Source organism: Protopterus annectens, chromosome 3.part1 (genome assembly GCF_019279795.1).
Source record: "Protopterus annectens isolate FY-2018-M chromosome 3.part1, PAN1.0, whole genome shotgun sequence".
Lineage (NCBI taxonomy): Eukaryota > Metazoa > Chordata > Ceratodontiformes > Protopteridae > Protopterus > Protopterus annectens.
Window position 1 is genome coordinate 723,566,714 of NC_056732.1, and position 20,814 is coordinate 723,587,527.

The 20,814-nt window shown below is 41.4% G+C and overlaps 1 protein-coding gene across 2 annotated transcripts in view; it reads left to right on the forward strand.

Moving 5' to 3' along the window:
* Positions 1 to 20,814, forward strand: part of LOC122798272 (Y+L amino acid transporter 2-like) — a 711,221-nt gene that overhangs the window by 288,260 nt on the left and 402,147 nt on the right. Inside the window, exons 4-5 of one of the 2 annotated variants that reach the window (XM_044067078.1) lie at positions 1,581 to 1,704; positions 18,613 to 18,716. In XM_044067078.1, the coding sequence (XP_043923013.1) occupies positions 1,581 to 1,704; positions 18,613 to 18,716 (228 nt within the window). The remainder of the gene's footprint in view (positions 1 to 1,580; positions 1,705 to 18,612; positions 18,717 to 20,814) is intronic. The other variant, XM_044067079.1, reaches the window with a different exon arrangement.

Sequence of the window (20,814 nt, forward strand, 5' to 3'; positions counted from 1 at the left end):
GATGAACTCTGTTTTACGTGGATGGAGAGCCTAGTCCATATTGTTGAGAGCTTTTGGGACACATATCTGTCTCCAGCACGTTCTGTTTATATCACAAGTGAAGTTCAAATCTCGGCATCTGGTGTTCTTGGTGCTTTTTGTTTTGCGCATGTGCAACTTACGCAACTGGGCTGGGTCTGAGGAAGTTCTATAAGCCAGACAAAGATCCCCTCTCAGCAACTTGTAGGAGATTGAATGCAGAGACAGAGCTTTTAGGCAATTGTGCCCTGAATTGTCCTGGTGAGAAACCTTTGTGGGCGTTTCAACTGTTGCACAAGTCTGGATAGATACATGCCAAAGGGGGATTTGTATTCACTGATAGGTCTGATAAAGGCCAAGTAGAGTAGCACTATAACTTCCTTGGACCTGGATGTCATACACTTACCTATGAGTCAGGTAACATAGAATTATTTTCTTATTATTTTAGCTACATGTTGGTCAAAGGCCAGATTGCTGTCTATATATGTTCTCAGATCCCTTACTAGTGCATCAACTCTTACGGGTGAGTAATTAACTTAGTTTGACATTTTTTCAAAGGGCATTATAATGCATTTTTTTGGCACTGTGTTTTAGGCTATGGCTTTGGAACTGCACATATGTCTATGTTAAACCCACCTGCAAGATGTTTGTGTTTTGAAGGGAATCTATAATAGCTCCCAGTTTACAGACTTTTGTGAACTTGCTGAACCAGAGGCCTTGAAGATTAGCCTTGACTTGTGAGAGGTAGATGCCAAACCGTGTGTAGGTATACACACACACTTGTACGCCATCTAATTTATATACATATATGCACATTATATATATCTGTACATGTACAGCGGCATTAGTATCCACTTGACGGTGTGAACAAAGATTCTAGATGATGGTCACTGTTGATGTGACACCTTGACCCGTGTGCAGAAATGGTAAAAAGGGGGTGATGGATATATTTATACATCTGTCTTTGTATATGTGTGGTAAAAATATTCATCTCAAATGAGATGGAGTATTTGTACTGAACATATGCAGGGCTAGGGCTCCCTTTCTGAGCTTTTGTGGCCTGTATGTTCCTTCAACAGTAAAGGACTGTTATTTTACCAAGCATGTGTTCTTTAAGGCTGTATAACATTGGGCGTCCTTAGCCAAGGCATACTGACATTGACTGTTGGGCAAATGAAAACTGAAAAAAATGGCAGGAACTGCTCCTTATTTTAATCACTCATCATGTTGTTGATATCCTGGGTCAAATGGAAGCTCTGGGGATGCCCACAAAACTTTGGAAGTCAGACCACAAGGCTGTACCTCCTCATTCAACTAATTCCCATGGATATGCATCCATGCTGCAGCAGTAACCTCTATGCTTGAACATCTACTGTTGTGGTAAGTAACTCATATAGCCATATTTTCTTCTTTACAACCTTTAAAGGGGCATTTAAATCCAGTTTTGGTTTTAAATGGGGAATTTTTATGCATTTGGAGAAAATTTGGGATGTTGCCACATCCCTAACCTAATGTTATTGGCAATATTATTAATTTAGGATTGTTCTTTTTACTCAAAACAGAAACCTACCATTATCCATCGCAATCTCCATACCTTTGGTTACTGTTATTTATGTCTTGACAAATGTGGCATATTACACAGTGTTGGATCTAAACACTGTCCTGGATAGTGAAGCTGTCGCAGTGGTAAGTTTTATCATAGAGAAAAGCATATTAGTTTCTATACCTTGTATAGTTTGTGGTCTGAAAGGGCAGTAAGTTTGAAAAGTACAGTTCTGAAGGGCAAGACCCAGCATAATTATATCGTACAGTTGTTGTCTGTCTTTGTAAGCTGTATGATTGTTATCACTAAACACAAATATAGAAATCCTTCTATACATAAAAAATATTTTAACATGACTAAACAGTAGTGCTACAACTCTGTCAGACAGACGTATGTCTCTGTTTTTTTACCCTGGAAAGTATTTTTTAGACTAAAGCAGTATGTTTTTTTTATGTCTCTGTTTTTTTACCGTGGAAAGTATTTTTTAGACTAAAGCACTATGTTTTTTTTAATGAAGTTTGGAAAAAAGCCACTGGTGTGTTTATTTAAACATTTGTCAGTGCTGGATGTCACTGCAGTCAGGTAATAGAAACGCACTGTTCTACTAACAAAGGGTCGGAGTGTCTAAATCCAAGTCACCAATAGTATAGGCAACTGGTCTCTTGTGCTGGAGAGTAACCTGGGTCAGCATTGAATTGTCACATGGCCAGAAGCTGGATTTGTGCACACAGGGTGAATGTGTAAGTATTTATTTATTTGCATTTCTTTACTGGCATGGTCTGATTGGGCCGTGTAAGACCCCTTTTCAGCAGCGGCCTTGGAAGAAAAGCTCTGTAGTACTTTTATAATGTTACACAAAATTATGAAAACTATACAGTTGTTTACAATTCAAGATGCCAAATGCATGAGCAATTCTGCACAAAAACAGTTCAGTTAACTGCCTGCATCCCAAATCTTAATTATACTGTAAGATACTGCTAGTTGTTTATTGTGGGCATGCTTGCAGGCTGCACTCAAGCATGCTGAAGGCCATGCACAGGAGCTTATGTATAACTGCCTTTCAGTCAAATTGACAGAATAAGGATTATATGGAAATGAAATAGAGTAGAGCTGTGAGACTGTAACCTTATTCACTACAGTATAGCTACCCAGTCTTCTCTTATCCATCCAGGGCTGCTGTTTGATCCTGGGTTGCTGATACCAGATTGAAGGTTGGCCTCTTTACCAGTTGAGAGTATCCATCACATCTGTATTACTTAATTGAACTTTTAAAAGTTCGAATGTCATAAAAGATTGAAAATGTAATAAAAAAAATAAATAAACCAAAGAAAAAAATCTACCTGAATAGTTTAAGCACGCTCCTTACTCTTTAAATATACCAACTCTGAGATCCCACTACAGTGCAAAAAGGGGAAATCTTCCCATTCCGCACTATACGGAGATCTCTGTTGAAACGTTCAGACTTTTAAAAGTTCGAAAATATGGTGTTGACCATATGACATTTGAACTTTTAAAAGTTTGACAACGTGATATAGACCCGCATCCATCACAGTGGAAACAATGTAGGAAGGGGTAGTTGTCATTCTGGTACAAAGCTCATCTTTTAGGTTCAAGTTGGTAGATGTGAAATTTGCATAGTGTATGCCCCAGTTTAATTGTAATCTTTTAAGTTTAAGGGTCTTCAGTATTTTCTTCACCATTTTCAGCAAATGCTTCATAATCATATTTTTTTCTGAGAGGTTTATTTCTTTACAAGTACATGTTGACTCTATGACTGAAATCATAAACATTTGCCTGTATCTGAATAATGAAAACTGTCACATCTGATGTTGTAAATCTTTATTCATTTCTTACTGTTAGGACTTCGGTTCCATCCTTGAAACCAACACAGCTGGTACCAAGCTCGCGCCAGCTAAAACCTACCCACAATGCCCCTCTCATAGTCTCTTCAGATCTTGTTTGCTGCATTCCTCACCAGACATGCCAAGCCTTCTCTCAGCTAAGGCTTAGCTTTTTTGTGGTTATTTCGAGCCTTTAGTGTTTGTTAGACAGTTTTTAACGTCTAAAGTTATTTCTCATCTCTATCCTTCTTTTCCTGACTAAACCCTACTCACTACCTTGGTAGTTCTTTTGTACCATCATTGGTACTACTCCCTCTCTCCCTACCTTAGTAGGCCCTCTTCTTACCTTTTTGGTATTTCTTAGTACCATTGTTGGCACTTTTTTTCATGCTATCTGTACAAAAAAAAGGTGCTTCATTTTACTGTCCTATCTCTTGTTGCTAGTTGTAGTTTGTTGTGTGGTAGTGCTAGTGTGTTATAATGGCGGATAAGGCTAAGCTTGGTTTCAAAGAGTGTGATAAGTGCGTGCATAAGATGCCCAATTCTGACGGCCACACCTAGTGTGTTTACTGTTTGGGTCTTGACCACCTTAATGCTTCATGTGACATTTGTTCTAGCTTCAACAACCGTACGTTGCCTGAATGCAAGAACAAGCCTATTTCTAAAGGGTATCCTGAAATCACCCTTCGCGTAGGCTCTTTCTGGGATGGAGGTCTCACCATCTCCTAAGCATAAAGACATAAAAAAGCATAAGGAGAAATGAGTCTTTCAGTTCCGACATCCCCGTCCTCCTCGAAACTGAGTCGACACTGGGCTTCTCCCATGCTGTCAGTGCAGACAGCTTCGGCACCAGGGTCCCTGTCTTCTCTCTCGCTGCTGCCTTTGATTCTGACTCAGACTCCTTCCACTGTACCGGCCTCAGCACCATCTCCCATTGTGCCGACTTTGAGACACAGGCTCCGACTACTGTACCTGCATCGGCACCATCCCCGGCCACGGTGCCGATGTTTTACATGGCTCCACTGGTAATGACATCTTCAGTTCAGAAGGTCAAACACCTACCCAGAACTAGGTATTCTCCTTCTTATGGAACCCTTTTTGGGACAACAATTTAGTCCCTTTCTTGAGAGACCAGACCCCCCCATCAGCAGCATCCTTCAGATCCTCCAGGAGGTTTTCAGAACAGGATGTAGTGAGGGTTGTGGACCAGCTTCTGGCAGCTAGAGGATTAACCACCCAGTCCAGGTCTTCCCTCCCTCTTGGAGCAGAAGCTCGCACAAAATATTCTCTTGTCTATCCTCCTCCGACCTCCACTCAGGTTTAGGAGACTACGGTACCGATGGCCATCCCAGAGCATACTGTCTCGGCTCCGACAGTGAAGGCTTCCCTGCCGGCATCAATTACTCTTGGCGTCATGGCTCCTTTGGAACTGGTGCACTCTCGGAGCAGTGACTGGGCTGTTGGCACCGTGGTATCTAGTTTGGTGATGATTTTTTCTGTGGTGCCGTTGTACGGCCATGGCTCTCCCAGCAACTGCCGATCTTCTCGGAGCTCCTCACCTGGAGGCAGGCTCCTCGGGATGGGGTGTGACCCCAGTTCTGAGGTCGTCCTTCTGTTCCGGGCTCCCATCCCTCCTCGGGCGGGCCTGCTTTCCAGGTGATGGAGAGGGTCTTGCTTCAACAGGCTCACAGTTGACCACATTGGCATCGGAACCAGAAACCCCCCTCTAGCTTGCAGATGTCCCACCCTCTTACTCTGGAACCTTGAGCACGGGAGCCACAAGACCTGCCCTTCAAGGGAACCCTTTCTCTGGAATCCTCCTCAGAAGATCCCACTGGGGACCCATTACAGAAGAAACTTTGCAAGAGGAAGCATCTTGATTCCCCTGAGGAATCCATCACTGAAGATACCGATTGCGATGATGGAGAAGGATCCCCACGGTCTCCCCCAGAAAACATCTCATTTGGAGACATTCTCAAGATCCTCAAGCAGAGGGGAGACTGGAAGACTTCCAACCCTTCTTCAGAGGAATCGGTGTTCTTGCAGGCTTACCGTGCTCGGCCATCTCCTTCCTGGGTGACCCCACCTGCAGATGAACTAATTTGACTTATTGTGCAGTGTGCCTGGAAGGCCCTGGACAATGTAGAACCCATCCCCCGGAGGCCAGATAAAATTTTGTCCACTCCAGAAGACCAACCCAATTGGTCCAAACAGCTGGTAGTCGATTACATGGTCATGGCGACCAAGAGGGAAATGGCAGAAGATAGTTCCACTGTTTATCCCCCGAACAGGGAGTCTCAGGCTATGGACAGACTGGGGAAACAGACCTATGCTTCAGTGACCTTTGCCATTCGGTCGCTGAATTATGTGACACACTTTACTTGCCTCCAAAGAGACCTAATTTCAGAAATGTCTGCCGCTTTGGTGGAGGTACTACCTGAGGAGGTGCATGATACTGTTGCCTCTCAGCTAGCTACCTTGGAATCAATCTCAAACTCCTCGATGCACTTGATTTCTCACACTATAAAGGGGGCAGTTCGAGCAGTCACATTGGGCATTGTTATGAGACAGCATGCTTGGATGCGTTTGTATGACTTCGCAGACCCCTTTAAATTTTCCTTTGTCAACGCACCTGTTGACAAATCTTTCCTTTTTGGTCCCAAAGTAAGAGACACACTTTCACATAGTGAGAAGGACCGAAAGACCTTGTCTGCTGTGGGCATACATTTTTCCATCCCCCAGAGGTCCTACTCCAGGAATCAGAGGGGAGGAAAATTGTGGTTCAAGAAGTCCCAAGGATCTTTTCGTGACACTTGTGATGAGCAATCCCCCCGGGGCAGAGGGAGCAACTCATCCGGAAAATGCCCCTTTCAGGCAGTGGGGGTCCGCGCAACCAGGGTGCTAGAGATTCCTTCTCTAGCCGACCCTTCCAGCGCTCCTGAACAGCATCCCGATTGCTTTCCTCTGGAAAAATAAACTTAATGTTAGTGTTTATGCTTCGTGCAACCATAAGTAGCTATTAGCTATGAAAACACCTTATCTACCTTTAGTGAATCTTAATTATCAGGAACCCAGTGGAACAGAAGGCAGACACAGTCGTAGATAAAACCAGAAATATTTATTGCCAGAAAGTAAGCACTTTCGCGATGATCAACACCGCTTCCTCAGACATAAAATCAGTTGTAAAACATCCATACATATACACTACTTATTTAATCAGTTAACCAGTCATTAAATTCAAAATTCCCTCTAAATCATTAATTAAACAGTGTTACATTCTACCTTAAAGAAACATTACACAAATACACAAATTGTGTATTTACTTCAACTATCTATACTTTAATACAGGTTTAAGGGGGACGCAGTCATTCAGACCATGTCCCTTATGTGCCCCCAACCTCAGTATCCACTGAAGCTACACATTCTCAGTCTTATTGCTAAGATTCCCCCAACCTAGCATTTTCACCCAGGACATGCAGAACCTGAAAAAGGAATATATGTTGATTCCATGACATAAGTGCATGTTTAGCTAGGGCACTATACGCAAGTCCTCTCCTAGTACAATACAGTTGGTCCCTCATCCGCTCTTTAAGATGACAGTTGTTTTTTTCCAACATAGAATTTGAAGCATAAGACACAATGTGCTACATAGACCACATTTTTGGTATTACAATTGCCTGTAGCTCTTAACTGCCCTAAGTGGCCAGACCCTGGATGCTTAAAAAATCTCAACTCATCTATGTACTCACAGTACAAACAAGTACCACATTTATGTGTACCCCGCATTCACTCTAGGGTAAATATTGCATAGGGAATGACTGACAAACCGACAAGTTCATAGTTACTAGGCATCTCATACAAAGGAGGACACGCTCAAAAGTGCAGATCCCCTAGTCCCCCTTAAGCTGTACCAAATAATCAGAAATTGAAAGGGAATTGCAATAGCAGCACTCCATCTACATGTTGTGGGAGTAGAATCCACAGCCTTATGAACCAAAGGCAATTATGCTACTAACACTGCTTTCAAATTCTACAGTACAAACCGTGACTGCCATTTGCTAAACAAAGCAGTTAGTTGCACATTGAAAAACATACTTCACATGAGCAACAGTAAACTTCTCTTCCCTTGAAACTTACAACTCTATGAAAATGCACTGAAATTCATAATCCCTTGAAAATGCACAGAACTCAAACTCACAATTCCATCAGCAGTCTGGCCGTTGGTGTAGAGGATTCAGGCTTTTGTCTCCACTGAAGCTCACAATTCCTTCAGCAGTCTGGTAGTTGGTGTAAAGGATTCAGGTTGTTGTCTTCTGTAACCAAATTACAGGGTCAAGCCTGATCAAGTTAATTGACTAACCTGTCCCCGCCCCGACTTGTGCATTACATACCATACCGCCATACCTCTCGACATCTTAGCACAAGAAATCTGGGCAAAGCTTAAAATAATGGAGGACAAAGGCCCAAAAATAGAGACAGATTTCAAATGGTGCCCTTATAGACTTAGAAAGTTGCTAAAATAGGATTTGTCTTAGTATGTTTTTTCTGAATGAAATGAAGTCTGAAACTCGTGTATGACATTTAGTTATTTCAGTCCTCAGTGATTTGCCAGAAAACCATAAAGCTTATGAGGAATAGGCCAAAAATATGAGGCAAAAATCTGAACGCTGAGAGGTATGTATACCTCTCAACCTCTTAGTGCAAGAAATCTGGACAAAGCCTGAAATAATGGAAATATAATTTTTAACTTAGAAAGTTGCTAGAATAACAGGATTTGTGTTAGCATGCATTTTCTCAAGGATATGAAGACTGAAACTTATATATTATTATTTAGTGACTTCAGTCTTCTGTGAATTGCCAGAAAACTACAAATTTTGAGGAACTGCCCAAAAATATGAGGCAAAAATCTGGTCACTTGAGAGGTATGCAGACCTTTCAACCCATTAGTGCAAGAAATTTGGACAAAGCCTAAAATAATGGGGATACAATATCCCAAAAATAGGGATGTTTTTTAAATATTGCTCTTTTTAACTTAAGTTGTTAGAATAATAGGATTTGTCATTTAGTGACTTCAATCCTCCATGAATTGCCAGAAAACCACACATTTTATGAGAAACAGACCAAAACTATGAGGCTAAATCTGGACAGTTAAGTATGTTACACACACATACCCACACCTTCTTCTTTCAGCTTATCCCAGTTAGGGGTCGCACAGTGGAAAAACAGGCGCAGAACAATTGGCAGTGGAGTTTTACAGTGTTTAGTTGCCAGCCCAGTGCCCAACCTTCCACAGAAGGCACACGCATACACACATTCACACCTATTGCCAATTTAGTGTCTAATCCACCTACAGCATGTCTTTGGGGGGAAACCAGAGCACCCGGAGGAAACCCACACGACCGCAGGGAGGACATGCAGACTCCACACAGAAGGCACCCCAGCCAAGAATAGAATAGGAGACCCTCTTGCTGTGAGGCGGCAATGCTAACCGCTGCACCACCGCGGCCACACAAACACACACACACCTAATAATAAAGCACAGATGTGATGTTAATATACTCCCAAGTTCTCCCAACATTAAATATTTAAATATGTATCACATTTAACCTACCCATCACACTGTTGATTTATGTATCACCTGGCTGTTGTCAAGACACAGATAAAAAGTTCATCAGTTATATATTAGAGGGTTGTGGGGAAAGCAAGTCCATGACGACAAAAACACTGACAGAAAACAGCACTACAAGCATGGCATACTCTATACTCCCCTCCTGTCCCTGTCAGATGTGACAGAATTGGGCTGCAGCTATCGTTTCTAAGCTCCTCAACTGCACCTCATTATGAGAAATGTACCTCATTTCTCATCTTAAAAGTTATATGTTACATGTTGTTACACACTTGGGGGGATGGGGGGTTGACAGACATTCATTGCTAAAAATATTTAACAAATATCCCTGATAAATAATATGGAATCATAATAATTTATTGAAAGAGCTCTTTCAGTAAGAAGGAACAGATAATAACGGTGCTGTAAGCTTCATAGTTGATATCATTAGTAAATGTTACATATTTTGCCTGTTTGTTCCCCATCATGAGAGATAGTACTCCTCGTTTTGCAGGTGGAAGGCTGAGAGCCACATTTAACACGTGTGTGACCCAAAAAACTGTAGTTTTATAAAATATCCATAATACTTATGATATAACCCTTGTCATATAAAATGTGTTTTGGAAAAAAAAATCATCTAGAAACACAAGTACAGGGCAACTGCATATTGCCACTTCCCAGAAATATCCATATTTGTAGGAAAAATAAGGCAGATTGCAAAGAAAGAGGCCGCTTAAGTAAATCATAAACTACAGAAAGAAGAATTGTTTTGTATAAAAGCCCCATATCAATTAAAATGTAAGCAGGGCCTTGTGTTAAATGAAGGAGTTTGTTATTCTTTTGTGGAGCAGAAACCTTTGGGCGTGCGTGTGCGCGCACACACACACACACACACACACACACACACACACACACACACACACACACACACACACACACACACACACACACACACACTCCTCAGTTTTGTGGAGTAAGAATGCAGTAGTAATTTTGAGAAATCAGCAGTAATTAAGAAAAATGTCCCATTTTCCTCCTCACCCTGCGTATAAGCACCTGTGTCTCATACGCACACACACACACACACACACACACACACACTTTCTCTCTCTGTGTTTCTTACTTTCTGTCTTACAGGAATGGCTAGTTTAAATTCTGCACATAAGTGTGGAATACGTTTACTTCCATGGTGGAGTGTGTGCAGTTCAAGTATAGTTCTCCCTAAAGGAGAAGACGCTGCCACCGCAGTGTTAAGAATTTAACTTTTTGTAATGTATTATTAAAATGAATGTTTAAGTCTCCTGGCTAGAGTGCGCTGTCCCAACCACGGGACCCTAGGCGAATGCCTATGTTGCCTACTGCTGGATCCAGCTCTGCCCTTCATAGCTCACTAATCAAAGGACTGGACAGCATGAATATGCAGTTTCCTAACTTCTCTGTAGCCAACTTGGTAGATATGGACATCTTGAGATGAAGTACTAGTTGTCATGTTTACTAACAACAAATTAGTCTCTGAAAGAAACAGACACAGTATGTGACAGGAGTACTTACACAGTGGCAATGGAGGCTAAATGTTTGCATACAAGCACACATCAAGTTGTTGTCTAAACCACACAAATAACACCTATCTCAAGTAGCACACAGCACACACGTAGACTAACGTATGCTGAAGCACCATAAAAGTTATCTTTCTAAACAACAAAGATCACCTAGACCACCTGCTGTCAAAATCATCCCTCAACAAGCCCAAAGTTGCTGAAAAAAAAACCCACATCACATAACATGACACATACTGTTACATTTAATGGAGTCCCAAACATTAAGCCCCTAAAGTAAGCAAAGACCCTTCCCAAGACTCTTGTCATAGGGGACTCCACTGTAAGACATAATGATGCCCCTAAAATCAGGCTGAACAAGAAGATAATGGTTTGTTACGTATCTGAAGCCAGGATCTGCCAAACCACACACACATTCAAGTCATCACACCACAGGTACCAGTATGATTCCATCATAGACCATGTAGGTGTAAATGACTTGAGACAACTCCCTGAACTATATGAATGAGAGAAATTGTGGAGCTCTCAGACTATGTCTTAGGCTAGTATGAACTTAGCATTGAGCAACATATTACCATCAATGAGGATGATGCCACAGTATGAGTAAAAGATGATTGATTTTAAAAGTTGGCTGTCTTTCTGGTGTCATTATAAGATGATCCAATATTTGTCAGCTTGGGAGGACATGGTTAACAGACCATGTTGCTTTGCCAAGGATAGTGTGCACCTGCTCCTTCTAGGCTTTCAAATACCAGATAAAACTTTATCCACCCCCATAGTGCCTTTTTAGGCAGTGCCAAATTGACAAACCTACTGACATAGCAAAACATGCTCAAATGAACCTCGAGGTGTTACTGCTGAATGCCACAAGTCTAAATAAAAAAATACACTTCCTCCAAGCCCTCCTTACACTCGAATATAGACATTTGTGCAGTTGCTGAGGCATTGTTTAAAGTGGCAGAAGCACAAGCTGAATTGATGTCAGAAACTTTGTACAACCAATATCAGTGGCTGCTGTATCTACAGCTCAGCAAGAATATAGCTCAGCAAGCTCCTGCCTGGTGCCCTGCAGAATTCTACAGCAGCAGAGAGGCAAAAGAGAGACTTTGGAGTGATTAAGTATCATTTTCTGCATTTTCTTGCTGCCTTTAGCGAATTCCACCTAAAACGTTGATTTTCTAGAGTTTCTGTGATTTAAAAAGCTTGTTTCAGCTACATATTGTACTTATTTTACACCTGCAATTTAACAAAGTCGTTTTTGTGTTTAAATTACCTGTTTAACTGTTGTACTCTACACACTCAAGTGTGATAGCCAGTTCTGTGCATTTAGTGTTTTTTTTATTGTATCTGCTTTATTTTCTGAAAAACAAAACAAAAAAATATATATACTTGTGTTCCCGCTTTTCTAAGCTAGTATTGTCCAGTTTTCAGGTTAGTGCTGAATTCAGCACTGTGTTACAAGTTTCTGTTGCCCATACCTTACTTAGAAGGAAGTTTCTCTGTTCATTGTGAGAGAGGGAGCTTTGAGCAGCCTATCTGTCCCTGGAGGAGTGGTTTCAGCCCAGAAATTAGTAGTTTATTGGCCATTTTGGGCTAATTTCTATCTCTTTCATTTCCCTGCTATAAAACCCACATTTGCGAGGTCTTTGCGCTAGTATACTAAGACTAAGGCTCTTGCCTCCCCTATAGTGCCTTTTTTAGGCAAGGTTCAAATGACAAATTCACCACCGTAACAGGAACAGGCAAGAAAAAGCTGAGGGTAATGCTACTCAATGCTAGAAGTCTAAATCTCAAAATGCACTCACTCAAGGCACTCCTTAAAATGGAGAACATCGATATCTGTGCAGTGACTGAGACCTGGTTCACGGCTCAAGAGAGCACCCCTGCACTACCAGGCTGTAACTCATACCACGCTTTTCGGCCATGTAACCTGGACCAAAACACCAAAGGTGGAGGTGTGTCCATATTCATTAAGGATATCCACACCTTCAGGCTAGTTGCTCAGCATAATGCATCCGAGATTATCCAAGCGCAACTAACTCTGGGCAAAACTGCAATCCAAATTGTTGCTTGCTACAGATCCCCCACCATGCCTCCGGATTCCCACTCCTCTTTTTTTGATGTACTGGAAAATATTCGGGTTCAACCAAACACCCTAATAATGGGCGACTTCAACTACCCCACCATTAACTGAGAAAACTACTCATGTACCAACTCCTTAGCTCAACGCTTTCTGGAATTCATAAACTCCAATGCCCTGGATCAACTTATCCACACCCCCACCATGGCAACCATATCATAGACTTAGTCATTACCAACATGAGTGACTGGTGTTCCACACCTAAAGTCAACTCCTCGTTTGTCCAATCCAACCATAAGCTAATCACCCTTGATATCCACATCCCACCCCCACCCCCCATTAAGGAAACCACAGTAAGAAATTTCTCCAAAGCCAACTTCATGCTTCTTAAGACATAAGTAGTGAACTTCATGACACCCATGCAGATGGACAATACAGTTACAACTGCTGAATCCTACACAAATGCACTCTATAAGCACCTACATGAGTGCATGGATCATGCTATCCCAAACAGAACCAAGACGCTATCCTCCAAAAAAAAGGAAGCCAATCTGCTGGTCCCCTGCCATAAACAAACTGTACAACAGAAGGAAGAAACTGTTGCAAAAGAGAGTAAAATCCCATGAGTGGAGGAGCTCCCTGGTCAGCCTCAGTAAGAAGCTGAGATCCCTTATAAGATCCTCCAAAGCTAGCTACGAAAGTAAAATCACCCACTAATTCTAAGGACAACCACAAAGCATTCTATAGCTATGTCAAGAATCTTGATGGCAATACCCAGATCTGCTCTGAGTTACAGCACAACGGCACGAAAAGTACTGAACCAACTGATATTGCCAACATCCTGGCAGATTCAGTGCTAACTTTACCCCCCACCCCCACCCCCTAAAGGGCCCATATCTATACAGGAAGAATGCAGAGTCCCTATAATCACAACTACGCAGGTAAAAGCTGCACTCTCTAAAGCCAAAAATGCAGCATCCATGGGACTGGACAACATCCCAGGCTGCATTTTACATGAACTTCAAAACAAACTGGCTCCCCACCTAAGCACCATGTTCAATAATAGCCTTGCATCAGGCTTTGTGCCCACTGAATGGCGCACAGCAACAGTTATCCCACTCCACAAAGGAGGAGCCACCACTGATCATGGGAACTGTCGCCCTATTAGCCTGACAAGCCTGGTCTGCAAGGTCATGGAATGTATTATCATGGAACTTGTAAACAAAGACATTGGTAACCTCCAAACTCTGGATCCCACCCAGTTTAGGTTTGTGAAAGGCAGATCATGCCTCCTGAACCTGATCGAGTTCTTTGAGACAGTCACCAAAGCCATAGATGAAGGTAAGGTGGTTTACACAGCCTATCTTGACCTCGCCAAGGCTTTCAACACCATCTCCCATTCTTGAAGTATATCTAAGCTCACGAAACTAGGTATAAATCCCTACATCACAAGATGGGTTGCCAACTGGCTCACTGACAGAATGCACACTGTAAAAGTTGCAGACTGCAAATCTGACCTCAAACCAGTGACAAGTGGAGTACCACAGGGTTCAGTCCTGGGATCTCTTCTGTTTGGCATCTACTTCTCTGAAGTACAGGCTAACACAGAAGGCCTCTGGCTAACGAAGTTCACAGATGACTCAAACTAGGAGCCATAGTCAAGTCCCCAAATGATGTGGACATCCTACAGAAGGGCCTCGTTGAGACAGATGCCTGGTGTCAGAGCCATGGCCTCAAGCTCAATGCCAAAAAGTGCAGTGTCATCCCCTTTGGTAAAAACTCTGTGCCTATGAACTACCACATAGGCAGCAATCTACTTAACACCAAATGTGTGATGAGACCTTGGTACACAGGTGGACAGTAGTCTGTCCTTTGATAGTCACATTGCCACAGTAGTCAGGAAGTCCTTCTACGTGGCACACCTCATCATAAAAGGGTTCTCATCCAGGAAAAAAGAGGTCATTGTTCCCCTCTACTCGACTCTCATTAGACCCATTATAGAGTACAACGCCCCTTTTGGAATGTACCTAACAAGACATCTGCAGCAGCTGAAAAGGCCACAGAAGTACCACACAAAGAGGATTACTGGCCTCAAACAAATGCCCTACACTGACCATTTCAAAAAACTGCAGCTTTACTCCGTAACATATCACCTACTCCGAGGTGATCTCTGCCTAACATATAAAGCTATGTCAAACCCAGAGCTGTTGGATATGCTACACCTAAAGAAATCCCAATCCATCCAAGCTACATGCTCTAGGGACCTAAACCTTGTCACCACAATAAACAGGAAATGCTGTAGGGATAGATTCCTGTCCCAGAGACTTCCCATACTCTGGAACAGGCTACCCATCTATGTCAAGCAAAGTTCTTCATTAGCACTCTTCAAGAAAAATCTTGATGAGTGGATGGGAAATAGGAAATACACCCCAGAGATCACTTCTGTGTCTCTGCTCGACAGTGGCACAGGAAAATAACTTTCTTGGGTGGCGTAAGCCAGGGAACCTTGTTGGCTAGGCTTATGTAGTTCCTTGGGCCGATAGCCTAGTACCTACCTATGAACTTATAAGTCTAACCTATGTGATTGTTTTCATATAGGTAAGACTAATCATATGCTTAAGGAGAGGGTGCTAGAGCACCTAAATGATGTACGAAATAACAAAATAACTAATGCACTAGCCAAGCATGTGTCTGAAGTTGGGGTTAGTCATAGTTTTAAATTTTTGGTTTTACATAAGGTTAATGACAGTTTAAGAGAAGGTGATTTATATAATGAGACAGAATATATTGAGTTGAGGTGGATTGTTGATTGAATAGTGCTGTCTCTTTAAAACCTCTGTTGAAAAAAAGAAGTTTGCCTCATTAACTGTAACTTGCTTTTATTGGATGTTTACAGTATTTAAACCTTCTGTATTTGTTTAGTTTTATTAAGGTCTGAAGAAGCGGGCTACCGTGAAAGTGCTAACCTACTTTTGATCCTATCTTTGTGGATTTGTGGATATTAAAGTGTTTTTACTCTCTGCCTTTGACGCCTTATTTCTAATAAGGACTTTATTTTTGGGTTTGTCTGGTTACACTGCATTCTACTTGTTTTTACAAGTGAGGAATATGCCCAAATCATCACAAGTCTGCTGTCACCATTTTGTAAATGAGATGACTCCTATACACCATCCTAGATACAAAGTCTTGCAGATGGTCTATCCTGCAGCAAAGATGGTAGTGCTCAGTTCTTTATATTCCCATGGTAATATCAACTATACTAAATGGCACAGACCATTCTGAAGGCTGCATGGGTACATACCAGCCTTTATTATTGTAGCCAACATGGCAAGGTTACTTGTGAGGTAACACAGCTGGTACTTCAGAAATCTCTAGCACCAGCACCTTCACTTCTGGAAAGCACTCTCTCTCTCTCTCTCTCTCATTTCCTACCCACAAAAAGTATTCTGTTAGTAAGTAGTTCATATGAGTGCCAGAAGAGTGATGCCACTTGTGGAACCCAAAAAAAAGAATTATAAAGTGAACTTGATTGCCACTTACCTCAATTGGGGAGCTCAGCTCATATATGTGCCTTAAATGGCCAAAACACATGAAATGGGGAAAGCCAGCACCAGTAATATAAAAAAAGATTTTGGCCATTATTTATGCTGTTCAGGTGCTTAGACTGGACTTGTAGACCACTGTCTTATGACTGTAGGTGGTATCACTGTAATGTCATCAGCAAACCATGCACAAGCCAGCTTCTTAACATGCAGTGATAAAACCCTGGCATTGATCCAGCTGATGTTCAATTAACATCCTAGGTTATAGAGGAGCTGACTAGGAATTTGCACCTCTCAGGGGAGGGGGTGAGTTGATTCTGCACATTCAAGAAGCATGTTCCATGTTGATTCCCAGGTAGAGTGTTTATAGGTGTTTTCCTTCTAGGGGGTCAGGGCTGTTGTGAGAGGCATCTCTTGTGGAAATAAGAAGATATGCTCTCTCTTGTTTGTTGCATGCCAACCCCTTGGGATGCAAAAGGCAAGCAGGGAAGAAACAATAAGTTATAGCAAATCCTTTTTAACCCTTGAGGGGATGATGTCATCACTTTTGTTTGCCACACTCTTAATAGGACCAGAAAGGCTGGGAGGGAGGTTCTGTGGTTACTGGGTATCAGCAGCAAGGGAAAAAGGGTGCCAAGCATTGTTATCCTTTGAGCAGACTTGGTTTGATGGAATGAGAACTGACATCCAGATGGAACATCCATCTCTGAATTTACATTCCATCAGCACAACATAACTGCTCTCTTTGAATTATGTTTAGAATGTCATCAAAGCATTTAGTGTTGTTTGCTCTGGAAGTGGGTTGAATGTGCTATCTATTAGTTTATAGGGAAAAGGGCTGAAATGGATTCAGTATTGCTGCAATTTTTTAAAAGTACAAAAGACAAGTGATTAATTACATTTTTTTCTGGAGGACTAATATATCTTTATGTATACAAGGTTCCCAGTTCCAGCTTAATGATTTTTCGTAACAGAAGGATTTTACATCCAGAAATTTTATAGATAAATAATATAGCTTTATTTGTCATAGCTGTTTTGTTTGTAGCTTTGCTGTTTTGCACAGCAGTGAGGGGTTTTGTTTTCACTTGTTTAGATGCTATTTGGCTGCTGTTTGCTTCTGTGCATGCATGTGATGGAGATGACTTTAATTTTAGATTTGTTCTAACATAATCACTTCTAGAGGATCATCTTCTCTGCTTTATGCCTACTGAATAGCAGGATGGACACCAGCTCCTGCACCCGTGAATTAGAATAAGCAGGTAATCGGAGAATGAATGAGTAAGGAATAGCTGTAGCTAGTTTTTCCTACAAGTGCCTGTATGTTGCTTTGTTGTGGTTACATCATTTCTGGAACGTCTGCTCCCCGCACCTCTGTTGGAAATGGGCTCATTCAGATTGTCACTTTAAATAAAGCAAATAAAGTGAATACATAGTACTGGTACTTTCATGTTTATAATGGCAGAGGTTTGAGATGTTTTGCACAAAGCCCCCCCCCCCCCCCGCCAAATATCAGATGGAGTGGAATTTCATATGCCGTTGTGTGTGTTATTTTTCCTGTCTGCTCTTCCCACCGATTGTTTCTTTTGTAAAATGTGCTGCATGATCATGTGTTTCACCAGCAAATAGGGATTTATACATATTTCTGATTAAGGAATTGAGGAAAGATGGGGTTGGCAACATGAAATCATTATAAATGCCCTATACCTAGCAAATGTCTGAGTGGGTCTGACAGTGATGTAGATAAGCTTCTAAAGGTGTGATCCAGAGATGTTCTCTCAATTGTCTGCTTTTATAGTAAGACTGCATTTGCTGGCCTTCCCCGTCTGTTATCCGGTTACCTTCTTTAAACTGGAAAAGAACCAGGTGTGTGGCTGTGTCCTAATCACTAGATGTTAATAAACATCCTTTGCAGTGTATTTTTTATCTCAGATTCTCTTTTCAGTTGTTTTGTGGCAGTCTGAAGTGGATGAGTTTTGTACACAAAATTAAACTTCATGCTATTTTTCCTTTTGTGGTACAGTTCAATGTCATCACTAACTTAACAATGCATAATTCCCTTTAGAAGCTGCATAAACAGTTTATGGTGATCCTTTCTATGTCTTCTAAAGATGTTAGACTGTGAAATCCACAGAATAGTATGAATGGCATTGTACCACTTGCATTTCAACATGTCCTGCTGCCAGTCTCTTCAGCAGAAATGCATCTACTGATTTTGTTAACTTTGGCTTTCTGAGCTAGTTTTGCAAGGGTCACCATTTGTACCTTATCTAACACAGTTTTGGTGTCCTTGCTGGTCTTTGCTTTGTTCAAAAAATGTCAGCTGCCAGTCTTTTACTGTTTAACATTGTTTGTATTACTGATGATTTTATAGTTGCAGTTTTGCAGTGAATGTTTTGTTCTTTTCTGAGAAGTACTTATTTTTTGCAGACATTTGCTGATGAGATTTTAGGGTATGCAAGATGGCTTATCCCAATATCAGTTGCCATGTCTTGTTATGGTGGTTTGAATGCATCTTTGATTGCTGTTTCTAGGTAAGACACTTGGATTATACATACCCTTATTGTTTCTTCTTCAGATAACGCATGCTTAAATATTAATAACTTATTTCTGTTAGCTTGGAGACCTAAAACTTCAAAAACAAGTTTAGTTCTAACCAGATCAACTGCATTCTACAAATCTGGAAATGTAATTAATTATTAACTTTGTGTTAATTGCAACATGTTTCCTTAGTGCACTAGATAGGATACATTATGCTGAAGGCAACAGAAAATGTGTTTTCAGTAATTGTCCTACTCAGTACTCTTTGTGTAGTCACTTAACAGATGTAAAAGGTATAGTTTGGGTCCTCTGAGTATGACATGCCTGTGACAAGGTATGTTTTTAGTGGGCTAACATTAAGAATTCTTAGGTAGCTGTGTAGTAAAGTGTTATCCATAGGCTGGTTTATTTATGGGGAGGATACAGAATGATGATGACTTGCAGTGGCCTTTTCAGAAGCTCACAGTCCTTGGTCTCTGAAGAGGGTACCACATACCATGACTTGGAATTGTAGTTGGCACACTGGGTTAACAGGCAAAGGCTCCTTTCTTCTAGCTTTGGGGGGGATGTTTGCATGTTTGTTGACCCCAAGGAAGATGCTCAGACATGTCCAGGGCTGCTGGAAAACTGTACTACTGTTTTCATCTCACTTTCCACACAAAATTTGCAGTCATTTTATGACATTGAAAATTGACTAAAATCCATTTATTTTTAAATAAAATGAATCGGCTGAAGTATGGCAACAGTTTAACAAATACTTCAGTATTCTATAAGGAAATGCAGTCAGTTTTCAAGTGTTTTATTATGAGCTGATGTTAGAAAAAAGCTGAAAATGTCCCCATTTAAGTTAGAGGCAGCAACAACAATTTTTTTTAATATGGTCACCTTTCGTTGTGTTCTAGAGCACTTGGGTCCTCCCAGAAAAGAGGTCTGTTGGTGGATCAATCTAGTTCACTGGAACATTTGTGACAAAACCAGACCATGCTGCTGAGTGGAACTGTAAAGGTTGTCCCTTGCTGGAGGAGGGACTGGGTTCTCATTGCCCTATCTGATTGCAGGGTGGATAGAGGTATTTTTTACCATCCAGTGACTTTGTTATATTGGGATGTTCGGTTTCATATGGTTACTCTGCAGCAGATTGTCCTTTCCCCATCTAGGATGCCTGGATAGTGCCAGAAAAGATGATGAATGCCTTTTGGCATATCAGCATTGTGGGTCTTCACAGGAGATTCCTGCAGTTCATTTAGGCTGGGATATTAAGTTGAAAGATGTTTTCTGAGTGAATAGTATCCATTGTCTCCTCAGCTGGTCAGTATGTAGGTTATTCTGACCTAGTCAAGTCATCTAACATTTGTGCCTGCTCGCTCTGTAACATTGAAGTTTTTTGGAAGAATCTGTTCCTTCCAATCATCACCTCTGCATGTTGCATTTTGGAATTCTAGACTCCTTTGTATATTGAATTATATCTGGTCTTTCACAAGGATATGTTATTTCTCAGAGCAAACACAAATTTCCTCCAAAACTGGATTTGAATGTTTTTCTGAAACAGAGGCCTCTCCCATCCTGGATGTGTATCAGCATGTTTTGTATTAACTAGGCAGGGGTCATGAGGTTAGGAGTATGGACCAGGTCACCATCTTTGTTGCAAGGAAAACATCCATGTTTTAAGTGGATTACCAACTGCATTTTTTCTTGTCAGCAGTCAGCTAATCACTGTAAATGCTTCAGAGTGCACTTCATAAGAAAATGGCTGCCAAGACTTGTCACCAAATACTTGGTTCTTAGCACTCACCTTCCTTAGGCATTTTTAGCTCAACATTTACTTGAGCATTCAAGATACCCCCCTCCCACACGCACACATGCTTGAGTATTGTCTTATCTTTTGCACCCCACTGACTCATTTGTTCTTTCCAGTGGCAGTATGTGCCAGGTATCCTCAAACTGGATGAAAACCCCACAATCCACACATTCCTGCCTCTTCATAGAGCTTTATCAGCTCATTAGTTCCCCTGGAAAATGAGACTCTGGTTTGGGACTCTGGTCATGTAGCAGTCCTCACCCCATCTTAAACCATCCATGGTAGGTGGATTG